Genomic DNA, 18,898 nt, shown 5'->3' on the forward strand with positions numbered 1-18,898 from the left:
CAGCTGGTTTCCAGCCACACTGCTCACTTCAGAGGTAACTCTTTCGGGGCATTGCAGCGTTATGTAAATGTGCTTCTGCATGCACAGCTCAAAAACCCAGCAACGAGCCAAGGAATATCTTCCATCCGCCACTAAACATCCGCAGGTTATCAGCTCTGCAAAAGCCTTTTCCCTTAGAAGCTGAGGGTTGCCACAGGATCCTGGAACAAGGAGAAATGGTGAAGAACTACCTCTTCGCAAAGCATCACACCAAAAGCCGTGTCACATGGCTGCCTTACTCCCAAATTCAGTGCTCCAAATTCAAACACACCAATTTCTACCAGCTTTCAGGGCAAAAAGACAACATGCAAACGCACCTACATCCTGCAGCCTTCCCCATTCAACACATGGGAATGGCAGTAGCTGATGTGGGATACCAACCCCGGAGCCACTGCTGTGGACAGGACGCTCACACCAGCAGAACCACCCTCAGAAGGTCACACTTTGCAACCCACCAGGCAGAGCAGGGGAAACTGTGCTTTTTACCTTTTTTTTTTATAAAATATCATTTTCCCCATGACTCACCAGCCTGCAATCTGGTTTTATGAATGTTTATGCAAAGCATCCAGCTCTCTTACACAATTATGGAGTCATAGAACGGTTTGGGTTGGAAGGGACCTCAGAGATCATCCAGTTCCAACCCCCTGCCATGGGCAGCGACACCCTCCACTACACCAGGTTGCCCAAAGCCTCATCCAACCTGGCCTGGAACACTGCCAGGGATGGGGCAGCCACAACTTCTCTGGGCAACCTGTTCCACTGCCTCACCACCCTCAGAGTGAAAAATTTCTTTCATCTATCTAATTTAAATCTCCCCTCTTTCAATTTAAAGCCATTGCCCCTTGTCCTATCACTACACACCCTTGGAAAAAGCCCCTCTCCACCTTTCCTGTAGCCCCTTTAAGTACTGGAAGGCTGCAATAAGATCACCCCGGAGCCTTCTCTTCTCCAGGCTGAACAGCCCCAACTCTCTCAGCCTGTCTCCATAGCAGAGGTGCTCCAGCCCTCGGATCATCTTTCTGGCCTCCTCTGGACCCGCTCCAGCAGCTCCATGTCCTTCTTGTGTTGGGGACTCCAGAGCTGAACACAGTATTCCAGGTGGGGTCTCATAAGAGCTGAGTAGAGGGGCAGAATCACCTCCCTTGACCTGCTGGCCACGCTTCTTTTATTATGTTTTGGGTGGGGGTTTTTTGGGTTGTTTTTGGGTTTTGTTTTTTTTTTTTTCAGCAACTTAACTGTGTAACTGGTCCACCTGCCTCTGGGTCCACCACTCCTACTCTGGTTACCTCTGGCTTGCACGGGTAGCTTTACCAGCACTCAGGCAGCTTCATTTGCTACACAAGGCAGAAGCATAAAGCCACCCACAAAGCCCTGCCACAGAGGCTTTATAGCAAAGCTCATCATGTTCTGCAACGAAGAGATGACTTTTTGGTTTAGCTCCTTAAACAAAAGGAGCTCACTCCTTGCTCTTTCTCAGCATTCCACCCCAACCCTCGGTCTTCCTCTTGCTTCTTTCTCTACATCAACAACCTTGCCTCCGTTTCTTTAGTGACCACGAGTTTCTCTCTCAACTCGTTCTGCCTCCACAGGGTTTTCAACTCTCCGTACCTTCGAGGCAAGGTTCCTAGAAAAGCCCTTCTTTACTCCTTCCTTCAGTGCAATCAAAACTTTGACACTGCCAAAACTCCAAGCTCTGTTCTCCACAGCAACCAATTCTACCATCAACTTTCAGAGCTTTTCAGCCTCCTTCACTTAAATTAATCCAAATATTACCCCTAAAGTCATCTTCCTTCCCTTTGCTCCAAGTCATATTCTCCATGGAAAATGTGCCTTTCCCTCACCTTCTACATTTAACACCATTATAAGGTCATTCACATCTCTGACCTCTTTTTCCATTGTTCACACTTCTGTTTCCACAAGCTGCAAATCCTCTTCAGCTACTGTCCTTTCTGCTTGGAAATAACTCCTCTAGAGATGAAGAAATTTTTTCTTCCCTTCTTTTCCAAGATTTTTATCATGAATGACAATATACCTTTCCGCACTTTCCCTTCTCTAAGCTGTTCACCTATATATGCAGCATTATAGCTTAGACACTATTCAGAACAAGGAAGGTGGTTTACTCTACACCATGCAAGCGTGCACAGATGATGTGTTCTACGAGCAGATTTTTGCTATACGATTAACATTACTTCAAGTTTTTTGACCTTTGCAATATATCCAGAAATATTAAGACAACAACGTTGAGAATTTCACATGATTTTGTTGCATTAGAAACGTATCCCACTTCCTCCATTTATTTAAAAAGGGAAGAACGAGCCCTCTTCATTTGATACAGAAATACAGGTCAGACTACATGAACCACAGGGCTTCAAATCTAGAATACATTGTAAGAAACTACTTGAACACACTTTTGGCCACTTACCAGTAGTGCACAGCCTGTCATTTAGAGCACAAAAAAAATGCTGTTTTCACTTATTCTCTGCTATAATAAAACCCATGCCTTCTTTAAGCATGGCTCTTAGGAAAAACAGAACATGGAGGCTTTCCTTGTTTGGCTGGAAAGCACTTGTTGTGCATATTCCTGTACAGGTTACCAGTGCATTCAAGAGGGAGAAAGAGAAAAAAAAACCACATAGCACTATTCACCATCTTAGATACAAATCCTAGTGGGAAAGAGAAGTGTAATCATAACTTCAGGAAGACTCTTCCTTCACTGATGATGTTAAGGAAACCTGGAGAACTTCAGCAATCAGGTTACAGAAGAATTGTCAGCCATCATCACTCTGAGCAGATAAGGTCATGTCTAACAATCAACTTAATGGCCTATCATGGTGAAAACACTGGCTCTGAAAAACAAACACTCGCTAGCATTTAAAGCAGTCAAATATTGGGAACAGACTGTGTCCTGGGCTTCTCAGCAACACCTCTTCCACCTCTGCTCACATGTTTTAACAGCAAGGCACAGAAAGCTGATCCGAGCATCTGTGACATTGCTGTGTCCAAGGCCATGGGGAGATGACCACACGCGATGACGTCGTTGCACATGGAAGGCATCATGGTGAAAGTGGCCCAATCCAACGCGGTGCGTCTTATGTTTCCAGCCACTGAAAATCAGCTTCCACGTGAAGTTGTTCTAATCAGAGTGCCGGCAACTTCCCTGCGTCCTGCAAGGAAGCGTCCCGCTGTCCACAACCAGAGACCAAGGTCTAGGGCTTCACTAAAGAATAAAGACGTCAGGGCTAGTGGATTAGAGAGTACAGGTGAACTTCATAAGCTATAAACTTAGTTAAGGAAGTTATCTACAGGATTTGACTAGAGCATGAGGGTTTTTAGAGTCACCTGAGACTCTGGGACAACCAACTCATGACCATTCCTGCGATGTGAGGCACGGGAACAAGATGGAGGAATAAAACTGATGGATCTTTATAGAGCTCTACGTGTTTGGTATTCCTGTTCTCTAGGGTTATAAACAACCAACGAAAATCCCAGGATAAACAACTGTGTGTGTGTTTGACATAGACCTGAGAACCCCAGCATTATCGACGGAAAAAAAACAGGGAGTCCCCTGCCCATAGCAGGGCCAGGTAACGGCATGGCGTTTGTTATCCTTTAGATTGACACACGCTTTCTTGATAAAGCCCATCAGTCAATAATGCAGAACAAGAAAGTTTCTTCAGAACAAACCTCAGAAAAACAGTTTTCATTATACAGCCTTGGCGGAATGAAACTACTCATGCATTGCTGATTGTATGTTTTAAAAACCCCACAAGTTATTTAGTACCTATTTCATTGCACCATGTCAGCTATTTTTCTTAACTAACGTATAAAAACACACACATTATAACAGATTTCCCTCTTTAGTTTATATAATCAGAACACCTTTTACTTTCCTGGGAAAGAATCGCTCACTTATTTTTCAGCTTCTCTCTACTAGGCATGGCTGCCTCATGAATTCACAGCCAAATCACCTTATGAAATCTGTTTTGGTGGCACAAAAACACAGGAGAGATGAAAGAAGATTAAAAAGAAATGGCAATTAGCAATTACTCAGGAGCAATTACTCCTTCCAATGACTCTTCCAGGACACAGGAGCTGCTGAGCTGGCTAATGACAGCAGCAAAACTCACAGCCTGTAACCACCCTGCCAGCCTGTCTCAACAGGCCAAAGTTAGGTAACGCAACAGAAAGCATCAAAACCACTCGTGTCTACTACAGCAACTCCAGGTGTACCCAACGTTAACTCTTCTCCTTCCAAAACCAACTCATCGCTTCTGGGTGAGTGTCCTGAGAAGACAAGAAAGGAGGGACGGCACCTTGAATGCACAGTCTTGAACGTCCTTCCAACCGACGCGGGTCAGCACCTGGTTTCAACCCACCACCACCACTACTGCCAGCAGTGTCTCACAAGAAGCTGCTGCCAGGTGCACTCACACATCTTCCTCATGCCATTATTAAGGACTGTACAGATTTTTTCAAAAAGGTCTCAACGATCTGTATCCCATCAGATCACTACAAAACAGCGGATAAAAACTTTTGCAGCCAGCACTAACAAGCAAATCTCCCTTAAAAATAAAGCAGAGATTCAGCCTCAGTTGATTTCCTGACTTTTTTTTTTTCTTTTAAACTTCCTTTTGGTTTTGACAGGAGGCAGCCTCTGCCTTGCCAGAGGACACACAATCAAGCATTTTCCACATCCTTCCTCTTATCTGGATCAAATCCAGAACAGTTGCAATGAAAGTAAAGTTTCCTGTTCCCCTAGACATCTTGCAAGTCAGTTCTCTCAATAGCCAGTAACAGGACTTCCAAAATACACACTATAAAGACTAGATCTGCCTACAAACATTCTCTACAATAAGATGGAGAAGAGCCACAGCAGTTTTTCTTTCGTCAGCAGCCATAAAAAATGAAGGAAGGAATTTCCACCATGTCTCTGCAGTATAAAACAGTAGATCATATTCCACCTTTATCCCCAACACTTTCAGACTACAGCAGCATTCTTCTCAGCACTGTCTCCTTGGACTAACGTCAACATAAAACTTTCACCACGAGGCAGGCTAAAGCCAAGCACGGCAACCGGGACCGGGGAAAACCACACTGCTCGTCTTGCTCACTGACTACACGGGCCACAACATGTTCTCCTTGATTTCTCTCACACAACACTTTCCAATTAAATTTACTGTTGGATCTACAAATCATCACAGGAGGCCTGTGCATATCCTCCTGCTTCCACTTACTTGGACAACAACAGTGATATAGCAACTATTTCAACTTCTGCCACTTTCTGATGAACAAGAGAAAAGCCAAGTCTCTCAAGATGGTCATAGAATCATAGAATGGTTAGGGCTGGAAGGGACCTTCAAAGGTCATCTAGTCCAACCCCCCTGCAAGGAACAGGGATATCTCCAACTAGATCAGGTTGCTCAGTGGTCGTGTTGACTTGGCATTTTTGTGGGCCAAGAGAAGGCCAGTATCTCTGCTCATACACTCTGCCTCATTGTTTTCTACCAGTAATTATAAAGCAATTCAAATCAAAATGCAATACACAAATAGGCATCTTAAGAGGAAAATCTCAAACCACACATGGTCAATTGGCCCAGATGTTCTGAATTTTAACACTAAAGCTTTCATGCCATTTCTTCTTCTCCTCCTCACCTCTTCACCCCACCACAATTTTCCAGCAGCAGAAGAAACAGCTAGGCTAAAAAAAGGCAAGGAAAGAAGAACGCACGCACTGAGATGACACAAAGCAACAGAGAAACCTTTAACTGTAAGGTTCGAGTTATTTATCACATCAGGTTTTGTTTTTTATTTTTCTTTAACTGAGGTCAGTTTCCATTCAAAGTTTAAAACCACTGTCAGCCTTTATTTTTCATCAAGAAACTAAGTCTTTCTCCCCCTGTTCAGCATTTTTAAATTTAATCTTCACAAAAAGCCTGACATCATCCACTTCTCTTCCCATACTCTCCAGTTCTCGCTGGGGTCCATCTCACATGAGCGTGTCTGTGTAAAAGGGAGCGTGGGTGAAGTGGAAGGACCAAGCACAAGAAAAAACCCACCCTAAAACCCTGCAAAGCGACAGCTTATCCGAGGGTTGTGTGAAGCAAAACGCAGCTCCAAGCAAAAGGTAGCTGAGACGTGGTGGCATCGAGAAGGAAAAATCACCTTCAGCTGCCGTGACGCAGAGAGCTGGATTGAAATCGAGTAGAGAAGGTGCTCCCCTAGACCTGCTGTTTGTGAACAGAGAAGGTCTTGTGGGAGATGTGATGGTTAGAGGACACCTGGGGCATAGTGACCACGAGATAATAGAATTCTCAATTCTAGGGGAAGTTAGGAGGGAGAGCACTAAAACAGCGAAGCTGGACTTTGGGAGAGCTGACTTTGGGCTGTTTAGAAGTCTGGTTAACAAAGTCCAATGGGAGACAGCTCTCAAGGGTAAGGGGGCGCAGGAGGGATGGTTACTACTCAAAAAGGAAATTCTGGAGGCACAGGAGCGAGCTGTCCCTGTGTGCCGGAAGTCGAGCCGCCGGGGTAGAAAACCAGCTCGGATGACTAAGGAGATTTGGGAACATGTCAAAAGAAAAAGGGATGTCTATAAGTCTTGGAAGAATGGGCAGGCATCCAGGGAGGAATACAGGGAGGAAGTTAGGGCATGTAGGGAGATAATCAGGGGGGCAAAAGCCCAATTGGAACTTAGACTAGCCTGCTCTGTAAGGGACAACAAAAAGCCCTTCTATAAATACATTAATAACAAAAGGAGGGCTAAAGATCACCTCCAGCCCCTGCTGGACACAGGGGGTACGTTAGTCACTAGGGATGAGGACAAGGCTGAGGTCCTTAATGCCTTCTTTGCCTCAGTCTTTAATAATAAGGTCAGCAGTTCCCAGGTGAGCTGGCCTTCGGTGTCTGAGTGCGGGGAGGGAGAGCAAATAGAAGCTCCTGTGATCCAAGAGGAACGGGTCAAGGATCTGCTCCTTCGGCTGGATGCCCACAAGTCTATGGGGCCTGATGGTATCCACCCGAGAGTCCTGAGAGAGCTGGCGGATGTCATTGCCAAACCCCTGTCCATTATCTTTGGGCAGCCTTGGCTCACTGGGGAAGTTCCGCTGGACTGGAGGCTGGCGGGTGTTACCCCCATTTACAAAAAAGGGCGGAAGGAGGATCCGGGGAACTACAGGCCTGTCAGTCTGACCTCGGTGACGGGCAAAGTCATGGAACAGGTTATCTTGAGTGCTATTAATGAGCACATACAGGTTAACCGGGTGATCAGGCCCAGTCAACATGGGTTTATGAAAGGCAGGTCTTGCCAATCAAACCTGATCACCTTCTATGACAGGGTGACCCGCCTGGTTGACGAGGGAAGGGCTGTGGATGTAGTTTTCCTGGACCTCAGTAAAGCCTTCGATACAGTCTCTCATAGTGTTCTGGTTGAGAAACTGGTAACTGCTGGCCTGGATAGGTACACCCTCCTTTGGGTTAAAAACTGGCTGGATGGCCGGGCCCAAAGAGTGGTGGTAAATGGGGCTAAATCCGGCTGGAGGCCGGTCACCAGTGGGGTTCCCCAGGGCTCAGTGCTGGGTCCGGTTCTGTTTAACATCTTTATCAATGACCTGGATGAGGGGATTGAATGTACCCTCAGTAAATTCGCGGACGACACCAAGCTGGGAGGCTGTGTCGATCTGCTCGAGGGTAGGGAGGCCCTTCAGAGGGATTTGAACAGACTGGATTGTTGGGCTGAGGCCAATGGCATGAGCTTTAATAAGGCCAAGTGCAGAGTCCTTCACTTGGGGTATAAAAACCCCAAGCATCGCTATAGGCTCGGGGAGGAGTGGCTGGAGAGCTGCCTGGCGGAGAAGGACCTGGGGGTGTTGGTTGACTACCGGCTTGATATGAGCCAGCAGTGTGCCCAGGTGGCCAAAAAGGCCAATGGGATACTGGCGTGTATCAAGAATAGTGTGACCAGCAGGAGCAGGGAAGTGATCCTGCCCCTGTACTCGGCACTGGTGAGGCCGCACCTGGAATATTGTGTCCAGTTTTGGGCCCCTCGCTTTAAGAGAGATGTTGAGCTCCTGGAGCGAGTCCAGAGAAGGGCGACTAAACTGGTCAAGGGGCTGGAAAATAAAACTTATGGGGAGCGGCTGAGGGAGTTGGGGCTGTTTAGCCTGGAGAAGAGGAGGCTGAGGGGAGACCTGATTACAGCCTACAAATACTTGAGAAGGGATGGTGGGGAGGTGGGGGAAGGGCTCTTTACTTTAGTGATGGGTGATAGAACAAGAGGAAATGGGTGTAAGCTTAGTCAGGGGAGATTCAGGTTGGATGTTAGGAAGTATTTCTTCTCTGAAAGGGTTGTCAGCCACTGGAATAGGCTGCCCAGGGAGGTGGTTGAGTCCCCATCCCTGGATGTGTTTAAGAATAGGGTGGATGAACTACTTAGGGATATGGTTTAATGGGAGATTAAGGACGGTTGGACTGGATGATCTCTAAGGTCTTTTCCAACCTAGAAATCTATGAAATCTATGAAATCTGCCGATTGGCACGCTTTGGAGCAGCGCTTGGAATCCTTACGGACACGATGCTGCCTCTGGGGTGGGGAGCTTTTCTTTTAAGCTGTTCTTAAAGGTCAGGAAACAAAAACGAGTTGTGTATGTGCTTGCAGGGATTGGTTCCTCACCTAAGCAGAGCACATGGACCGATTCCAGCTCTGCTATCCCACTGCCAGGACCAATGAAATTAATGGAGAGCTTGACTGGCCTGTATGATCCCCTGTGACAGTTCGTCCCACCAGACTCCCTCTCTGTCATACCCCAAAGAGAGGATCTGTTGAACCCCCCCATCTCCACTGAAGTGACTCACATTTCCTCATGAATTTTACCACCAAATATTATCCACATATTTGTTACTATGTCCTAAAGAAATTAAACGAGACACTTCTGATTTTCAGCCGTGGTCATGCAGGGTACACTGAGATTCAGATGTGGGCAGGGGAGGCCAGTCAATTATCTCAGGGCTAGATGAGACTAGTACCTGACACTTCAAAGGAAGGTGCACTAAATCTCATGAGTAATAATTGTTGATTGTTTACCACATCCATCTCTGGTTTTCAGTCTCTAACTTTAACCCAATCTAAATTTAAGCAATGGTTTGAACTCACAAAAACAATCTTTTCTGTATCAGTGCCACAGAGACTCCTGCTGACCTACAGATTTCTTAAGTAATTAAACTTTTAAAGTCAATTTCTCAGCGATTATTTCCCCTCAGAAATAGGCAGTTTCAATGCTAAAACAGTAAAAGGCGAAAGGTACTTTCAGGTAGTAAGTTAAGCAACCTATGAAAAAGTAAAAGCCAGCACTTTCATGAGAGGAAGCACAAAACTAAACTTACACGTTACTCCCTTTGTGCAATTCGGTGTTTTGTTATGCTCCCACATTCTTTGAAGTTAGGGTAGAAAAACTGATAAAAGGGGAAATGATGCCCCAAATATTTTGCAGCAAGAAAACCTGTATTGGGAGTGAGGCAGAAAAAGTACATCCAAAGCATCTCTGTGCTTGGACTAAACAGATTCCTCTGCTTTTCAAGGCAGCAGTTCTCAGACTGAGAGTACTGATGTGCAGTACCCACACCACCAGCGTGGCCAGGACACGCAGCCATGTGTCTGTCAAACGAGCCAGGACACAACACAGTGGTTACTGCACAACCAGTAGGTATTTGAACAGGGCAGAGTGAATTTGTACTGGGTCAGAACCTTTGTAGCCACAAGTGGCTGGTTCAATGATGGAACCAGGAAGCTAGATTCACTGTTCTGCTGAATTACAGCTTCGGCTGGATGTAACACCTTGCTGACGCCTCGGAGAGACAGCTCAGCAGCTGCCAGTATTAAGCAGATACCAATCAGCTCAAGAATCTTCCTTATGTTGGTTACACTGCACAAGAAAACATAACCACAATAGCAGCTGTGGTGCGCACTGCACACCTTCACTCACCTCTTTCAGCTCCTGTGCAACAGAATTAAGGCGTTCGTTTTCAGACTGAGTGTTGGCAAGGACGTTTCTGAGCTGCTTGAGTTCTGTCTGCAACTCCATAACCTTCTTCATGTAGTACTCTTCCTTGGTAGCCGATTCCTGAATCAAGGTCTCCTCTCTGCTCTCTCCATCTGCTGCTACCTTCTTGTGGTTGGTATGGGCCTGCCCAAAAGCCTAGGATGGCCAGAAAACAAACGTTTTATTAGTGAACACAGAATTTTGCATAAGTAACTTCCATTTTAACTAGCTGAAACTATTTACCCTCATATTTCTTTGATGCAAAACAATGCAACCTTTCCTACACCTTCCTTTTCTGAGATCAGACCTTTAAATGCTATCAAGTGCTTTTGACAGTAGCATATGGCATCCAAGCGATGTTTTGGGATGTATGGGATACTTACCTAGTACCTCAGATAAACCTTTCCAGGAGGGAACAACAATGCACTGAATTGAGCCTGCTGTTAAAGCAAGACTTTGGTTTCAACAAGACGACTGCAAGATGAGCAGACCCTTCTGCACGCGTGCATTCTCTATAGCTGGGTCAGACTTCTGCAAAACCTGAATCACTGACAACACATTTAGTACTAGCAGTCTGCTCCATTTCATAGGCTGGGAGCACACTTACTCCTCCTGATCCAGCTACACCAAAGAAACACATCACCACCCTCGGCTGCTAATTGCTGGGGATTACTGCCCTCTCAAACCCGCTAACCCACTGCAGCCATGGCGAGGAGGTCAGCAGGGCTCCACGTAGCCAAGTTAAGCTAATGTGGGCCACTCTGGCTGAAGTAGGTCAGCAGACGCTGCCCAGCCAGCTCTGCTGCCTGCTCTTGGAGACGTCATCTCCAGCAGCGCACCAGCGAAGAGACTTAGAGGCACGTCACAGAGATCTAACCTCTTCAGAACAGGATGCCTCTGTTTAGACCTGATATTCTCACTTTTTTACCTCCTCCTGCTTCTTTTTCATTCTGCTTCACGCTCCACTGGGCGATGCTCCCAGCAGCAGCGTTCTCCAACACGTGGGCAAGCAGCCCACACACACACCCCAGCCGCTCGGCTGCTGCATTTGAGAAACTCATCAGCGACTTTCACTAATAGATGTTACAAAGCAAAGAGTTTAACATTTTGAGTAGGTAAAGATTGTGCCATACGGCCCAGCAGATGGACCAAAGTCAATGACATTTACGAACGCTAGCTTTCAACTGCTGCACCACAGCAGTTAAACTGTGTGTGCACCACAATCCAACCCAAGATGTATTTGGAGCTTTCAGGTGTCACAGCATCTTTTTGGATGCCAGTGTCCATAAGGCAGGTTTCCATAGCCAACATTAATACCAGGCGTTAAGCCAGGTCAAGGACAGATCAGCATCTCATAAAACTACTTGTCTAGGCATGCATTACATTTTCAATTAATCATCTTTTGCTAGCTCTTCAGAAATACATTGTCGGTGCAGGAAAATCTGCTTTGAAGAGAAGTAAATTTCAGTATTTTATTACTTACCTACATTAGACTAGGTGCATTAATAGTACAGTAATTATTGAACATACTAGGGCTGAAATGGATGATTGAATGTGCTAGCTCTGCCTACAGTTATAGACACCCACATATTGCTCCTATCAGATTAAATTTTACTCCAGGTAAGCAAGTCAGAGATACAGGAGACAAATATCCATTGAAGAAATTCTAGCCAGATTCACTGAGATGACCCAAGGGAAATTAAAAAGCGTCACATTTCAGACAGAAAGTAAAGCACCATCTGTGCACGTCCTTGTCAAATGAGTTTCAACAAAGCAGCTTAAAAGCCTAATACCCAAGATCTCCATAAATGTTAAAGGGATAGTAAAAAACCATGCAAGCTTCTTAAACACACTTTTTCCCACAAAGAATTAAAATCCACCTTTTATAACCCTGCATTTACTACAAATCCCCGGCACAGAGAAAGAGACTCTGGGTATCCAGTTGCCCAGTGAAGTGGCACCAGTTTCTTGGTAGTGGGATGCCAACGCGGAGCACGCTGAAGCTCAGGATACTCAAAGCCACATCTGATCAGCCAGACAGCAGAGTCTAAGCATGATTTAACTGAGGAACTCAGTAATACCACTAAGGGAGAAATTTTTGAGAATCATGACTAATTTGCTCCGAAGACTTTTGGTGCAGATGCTAGGTCTTGGGTTTCTTTAACAACTGAAAAGAGAATGTCATCGTTCTGCAGAAGCCACCATTGACAGGGAGTATTTGAACACCGAAACTGGCACAGCAGATGAGACTGGGCTTTTTTTTCATCCAATATCCTGTCTTCTACAGAGGCTAATGTCAGATGCTTCAGAGAAAGGTGCAAGAAACCCCATAATCTCCCAGAGTTGGGGATTGTCTTAAGCCTTGAAGCAGAAAGCATCATGTAAATTTGCAAGAGCTATTAATATTTAGTTATCTATGTAAAAGGCGCCTTTGTTTCTCATGGGTTTATGCATTTTTGGCCTCAGTAAAATCCTACAGCAATAAATTCTGTATTTTAAATCATACTCTTACATGGCAGGGTTTTGTCAGTTTACAGGTTTCCCCACATTTTTGTAAAGGAGAACATACTTTTGTTCAGAGGCTTGAAGATGTGTTGTTGTTCCATGATTCTCTGTCAATCATTCACTGTTTTTAGAGACTTCTGTCACACCTTTCTATTCCTTGGTGAAGGCAAGGTGAAGTTTAGCAAGTTATCATCACTTTTACGTCTGAGAGGTCTTTTTCCATGCCCTAAGACAGTCAGACTGCCTTTTTAGAAACTGCCTTTTATTACAGCAAGACTAACCCAACCAAACGGGAACTGCAGATGTTCAGCTCACATAGACCAACTGTGAGCTCATGCCCTTCCAAAGCTGCTGCTATTCTTTGTGGGCCCCAGTTATTTCTGCACAGTAAGGCTGTTATTTGCTCTCAACCAGCAAGCTGATGAAGTTTCAGCAGAAACCCTGCCATTAGCTTAACAGAGGTACTGTCCAGGGTCAGGAAGATGGGTATAGAACCGTGAGTATATGGACTCCTACACTACACAGAACACAAGAAACCTTCTTAACAGACATGGTCATCAGCACAGGCAGCCTGGAATAATTCCATCTGGGTGGATTTATAAGGGAACATGGAAAAAGCACCTCCATTCTAACCAAGCTTCATTATCTCTCTTGTACGTACTTGGAAACGACCTCGTACATTCACATTACAAGCCATTTTCATAATTGCAATGGTCTGTGTGGAACAGGAAATTTAACTTGAACAAAATTGTGCAAAATTACAGGGCAATGCAATTACCTTCCACGGCTACAGCCCAGGCCTGTTTTAAATTAAGCTATTAAAAGGAAAACTGATTTTTTACTGATATGCATGAAACCTATAAACCTTCACAGAAGAGTTAAAGCAAAAGTAGATGGGTAGATGCTGAACATTATATAAAACAGTCAAAGTTAACTCTGCTCTTCCTTCTCTTCCAAAACCTCTATTTCTACCTACCAAGGTACCATAATAGGGGAGAAAACTGTTCACAGTTATATCAGAACTATACTCTTTGGAGCATAACTTCATAAAATAAATGAGTTTCTGACGACTCATTTGCACACACCTTGCTGGATGCAGAGGCTGCAAAGCATCACATTCTGCTGAATAGGTACCTCAAGGAATTGCAACAAGATGCTAATATTAAGGGACTATCAAAGTTCCCTTCTGCCAGATTTCCCAAGGTCAAGTCAAAAGCAAAATCAAAGACTTCATGAACCAAAATGCTACCTTGCTATTTGCTCAGCTATAGCGCTCCTCCGTACATTGGAAAACACTTGACACTGCTGGACAACGGTACAATCAGCTTCCATCTCTCTCTTCAGAAAGCTGCGTGACAGACAGATGCAAAGCCCTCCTTTGGTTTTAACATTATCTGAAACTAACCAAATTATTGGTTATTGCTAATAACCTGCTGCCAAAGCTGCTGCGAAGCTGCGACTCAACTGAAACCCTGACAAGTTTTCTCTTGTCAAGCTGCCACCCCCTACCAGCCATACCAGTACACATGGTCCTTCAGCCCTCCTCCCCCAAATACACCAGAGAATGCTGCTCAAAGGCTAATTATGGCACCCCTGAAGCCAATGGGAAATTTACTATAACGAGCTGATGAAGATTTACCAAAACAAGAATCATCAACCAAAACGCTGTTAAATCCACTTTAATGTCTGCAGCATTACTTACATCAGCAGACTCAGAGCCATTAGAAAACACATGTTATTAATTAGCCTAGAAAATCTAACTGCTAAAAATCAAGGAGATTTCTACAGATTTAATCTTCCATCAATGATGTCTTAAATCTCAATAATTCAAAACTCTCCACCATAATTAAGGATGGGAAAAGGAATATGGACAAACGGGTGAGGTAGACTCACCCAAAAACTAAGATGTTACATAAAATGGTCAAAACCAGCTCACGTCAAATGAAGCCCCAGATCAAACTGCATTTAAATCAGGTGTAAAGTTCCAACTTCCAAAAGACAGACTCAGTAAAAGGTGAAGTTTCCCCTAGGTTTGATGGATACACAGACTCACCTATGTATTTTGCAGGAGGAAGCTGATCTCAATCGTATAATAGATGAGCAGATAGTTTTAGCAGGAAACTCATCACGCTGAAAGAGACTTTCATCTAAAACTCCAAGCTTTGAGAAGAAAGTATTCCTGATTACTTGACGATTAGCATACTCGTTAAGGTATCAAGTACTTCTTAACAAAATTGTTAAGATTTTAAACCTAACCTTTTTCAAAAAGTTCCATCATGTGCAGACGTTCATTGATCACATGAAATGTGAAGAATCTCCGAAACACACTTCTTGGAGAGTTTCAAATGCTGTGCTTCTCTCGGAATAGCTGCTGTGATACAAGAGATGCAAAAATTCATCTCAGTCACGTTCAAAAGCAAGACTCCAGATCTTGTGGAAATTCAGAACAGTGCTGCTTTGTTTGCCTCTTTCTTTGATCTGGCACTCCAGTCCTCCACTTAGCCAGAAGCAGGTCCTAAAAATCATGAAATTCACCCTAATGTATGCTGGTTGTGCTTCCATGTTTTTTGGGACATCCTGAACTAGACTGCTGAAAACAAGAGGTTCATGGAATACTTGGAGCCCGGACAGTTTAGCACAAAATACCAGGATGCAACTATCAAAAAACAAAAGTGATGCTGTGGAGAACTCTTTCTGAGCTAGAGGAAAACCAGTACAATCTCAAATCCTCTACCAACTCCTGCAAAGAGCTAGTGTCCTTAAAGGTCTGCGAAGATCTGGCACTAGTCTATGAGCTGCGCAGGGACTTTTGACAAGCACATGTAGTGATAGGACAAGGGGGCAATGGCTTTCAACTGAAAGGGAGTAGATTTCGATTAGATATAAGGAAGAAATTTTTTTACAATGAGGGTGGAGGTTCCGCTTAAACATGAGGAAGAACTTCTTCCCAGTAAGGGGAACAGAACACTGGAACAGGCTGCCCAGAGAGGTCGTGGAGTCTCCTTCTCCAGAGATGTTCAAAACCCACCTGGACGCGTTCTTGTGTGATCTGATCTAGGTGGTCCTGCTCCAGCAGGGGGATTGGACTAGATGGTCCTTTGAGGTCCCTTCCAATCCCTGACATTCTGTGATTCTGTGGTGAGGCACTGGAATAAGTTGCCCAGAGAAGCTGTGGTTGCTCCATCCCTGGAAGCGTTCAAGGCCAGGTTGGATGGGGCTTTGAGCAACCTGGTGTAGTGGAGGGTGTCCCTGCCCATGGCAGGGGGGTTGGAACTAGATGATCTTTGAGGTCCCTTCCAACCCAAACCATTCTATGATTCTACAAGAGCCTTGGGAGGCTGCCCCGGGCACTACGCTTCCCTCTGTACCTGTCTCCTTACCTAGTGTGCAAAGCACACACTGAAGCAGAGAACAAATGGAAAGGCAAAGAAAAAGCCTCAGAGCTGCTTACAGCAGACACGACGAAAAGGAAGGAGTCACAACTGCAATGTTACGGAGGAACAAACAGCAGAAATAAGATCTCCCTCTTACTTGGTCAAAATGATGGGACGGTTCCTGTGCCATGAAAAAACACACCCAAGAAAACAGAAAACAACAAAAATGTTTCAGTGAAGGAGTTTCATAAGATAAGTTGCTTACAAATACATTTGTCATCTAAAACAGAACTAAAACGTTCTCCATTTGAAGAATCAGAGGGGCAGGGAAAGGCAACTGCTTACACAAGATCTGAAGGATTATGAAAGAGGGAGGAAAATCTTGAAGGGGCTCAGGGCTCCACAATACAAATCAACTTCTGGACAGTATGTGTCATCCTAGTAACATGCAAAATTTGATTCCTTCAGATTGAAAAAAAAAAATAGTACTTCGGCTTGGAACAAACATGAAAAAATAAAAAAAAAATATAAAAAGTTTTTGCACAAAAATGTTTTGCTATTGTAATTTTTCAGCCTGAACACAAGCCAAAATGACCTTTTTAAAGAAAATGCACTTTTTTTTTCCTTTTGTCAGCTTATCTCACATTCTTTGGTTGCTAGATAGAAACAGTCGAGAATTAACACAAGAAAAACTCAACATACTCTAAAACATGCATCAGAAAGCAGGGTCACATTTTCAGAGATGCAGGTACTTGTTTAACCAGTTTGTACATAGCCCAGAGCCAAGTACTGGGCACTGGTCACCATTCTGAGACAACCCGTCTCAGCTCACTAATGCCTCTTCCCACACAGGGCAATAAAGGATCCCTTAGACCTTTTTGAAACAAGCTGTCTGCTGGTTCATAACTACACTGAAGTAAGTACACAGCTTATTCTTTGAAAAAAATAAAACTCTGGGATACTGATCGCGCACCCCAGTCGGTCAGGAGTTACTAAACAGCCATCTCAGCAGTAGGAGGAGGAAAAAGCATTAAAATATTAGTGATTTTAACGTCTACTCTGTAATTGCTTAAAATTTTCATTTACTCATGAAGTGAAAACATTGCAAATTGAAATGCTTTCGTCTGCAAAAGTCCTAACAAGGGCACCTAAGAAACCCCACATATGGCAATAACTGGCTTGTAATGCTTTTAAATGAATGCTAGCCAAGGACGTTTTCAGCCTTTAAGTGCCTTTAACACTGCGCTCAAGTTGCATCACCTGACAACAGAGAGCTGGGGACCCCCACGCATTACCCCAGCATCTGCTGGGCAGGTTAAGGCTGGAGCTTGCAAGATGAAGCTCTCTGTATTAACACACCCTCCTTCTGTGCAACTTTCAGGGAGGTCATCACACATCACACCTCTCTTCCTCAGCACGTCAAGAACGCCAAACCTTTCTTCAATAAACACAACTGTGGAGTGTTTCTAAAATTTTCCTCTCCATCTGCAGGTAGAGAGGACAGATGCCTTGGGGAACAGGGACAGTAGCACATCTCCCAGTGAACGACACTTAGGCTGTCAAATTTTCACACTGTGCACCAGTTCTGTTTCCTTCTGGTTCAAGGGCAAATAAAAAGGGGGATAAGGTAAAATTCATGCAAATCACCAAATTTTTCCCTGCACACAGCTCCTGCTTGCTTGCAGTCCTTGAAGCACATAGATTTATGAGTTGGTGAAAACAGACATTGAGCAGAGTCTAAACAATGCTACTTTTTTTGGGTCTTGGGGGGTTTTCTGCATTACAGAATTTACAAAATCCTTAGGTGTTGCACAACCACATACACGAGGCACTATATAGAGCACATGTTCACTGTTGAGAAGCAGGACGCTCCTGGCAACCAAGCTGTACACATCCACCAAAGGACAGCAAGGGAAAAAATGACTAAAACACAATGTGGTTTTGCTCCTGATGCTTCACAGACCTAAAAATTAAACTGCTGTTTCCAACCAAGGACAAAGAAAGCTTGAAAAATACCAACACAGAAAATATCAATTAACTTTTGAATCAAGAAGAACATGAGAAAGAACCAACAGTGGCAATATTTGAGCTTAATGTTGTTAATGGGTGGACAGAGCGAATTGAACTCAGCAGAGAGGTCTGAGTCTTGGGCTCTGGCAGCAGACACACCTACAGCCTCCAAACACGACCTCCCAGGATAGAGCTATGTGCAAGCAAGTGACCCTGCACCCCAGTGACAGAGGTGGATCATATGGTAACGACACTAAAAATGAGAAACCCATGCAAAACCTTGCACTTCAAAAACCTTCATTGGTTTACAAATGCATGCTTCAGTGGGATTTAGCTACAAAAATCCTTCCAAGGAAAGATGATGTTGCATGTCACAGCATCACAACACAGAGAGCAAACACGAAGCAGTTGCAGATGGGAAATGATGGCCACCCCAGCTAGTCTTCGACCTGTTCATCAATCAGCCACAGACCTGATCAGAACTGAGGGTGCACAGCCCACCTTCCACATGGGATAAAGGGAAGAGGCATGTACGTGCCACTTTGCGTCCTCTTAACAATTTTCTGCCCAAAGCAATATGCCTGTGGCATTGCCAGTCCAGAACTACAGCTGCCTGGGCCAAAGGGTTCGCTAATACTGACTACAAACACTGGATGTAAAAGGTGTCACTGGTTGCAGCTGCTGATGTATCTGTAGACATAGGGAAGAAGCAGGAAACAAGATTCTGAGCATAACGCTGGGAGCAGAGGACAGACACCAGCTTTACAGCTGCAATGCTCCAAGGTGGACAGAAACAACAGAGAAGCAATCAAAAGGAAAACAAGACTGTGCCAAAGATTGCTAGCATTGTCCCCAAGTTAGCTAGGAAAAAAACCCAAACATCTAACTCCAAGCCTTTACATACTGATCAGGATCAGGGACTCTGAAGGAGCCACA

The 18,898-nt window shown here is 44.5% G+C and overlaps 1 protein-coding gene across 1 annotated transcript in view; it reads right to left on the bottom strand.

The window, feature by feature from the left end:
* The window catches only part of BICD2 (BICD cargo adaptor 2), a 96,119-nt gene that overhangs the window by 34,200 nt on the left and 43,021 nt on the right, over window positions 1–18,898 (bottom strand). Inside the window, exon 2 of the mRNA XM_086619333.1 lies at window positions 10,017–10,229. Coding sequence (XP_086475459.1) covers window positions 10,017–10,229 — 213 coding nt within the window. The remainder of the gene's footprint in view (window positions 1–10,016; window positions 10,230–18,898) is intronic.

The sequence above is a fragment of the Tauraco erythrolophus genome, chromosome 12 (assembly GCF_009769465.1).
Source record: "Tauraco erythrolophus isolate bTauEry1 chromosome 12, bTauEry1.pri, whole genome shotgun sequence".
NCBI lineage: Eukaryota > Metazoa > Chordata > Aves > Musophagiformes > Musophagidae > Tauraco > Tauraco erythrolophus.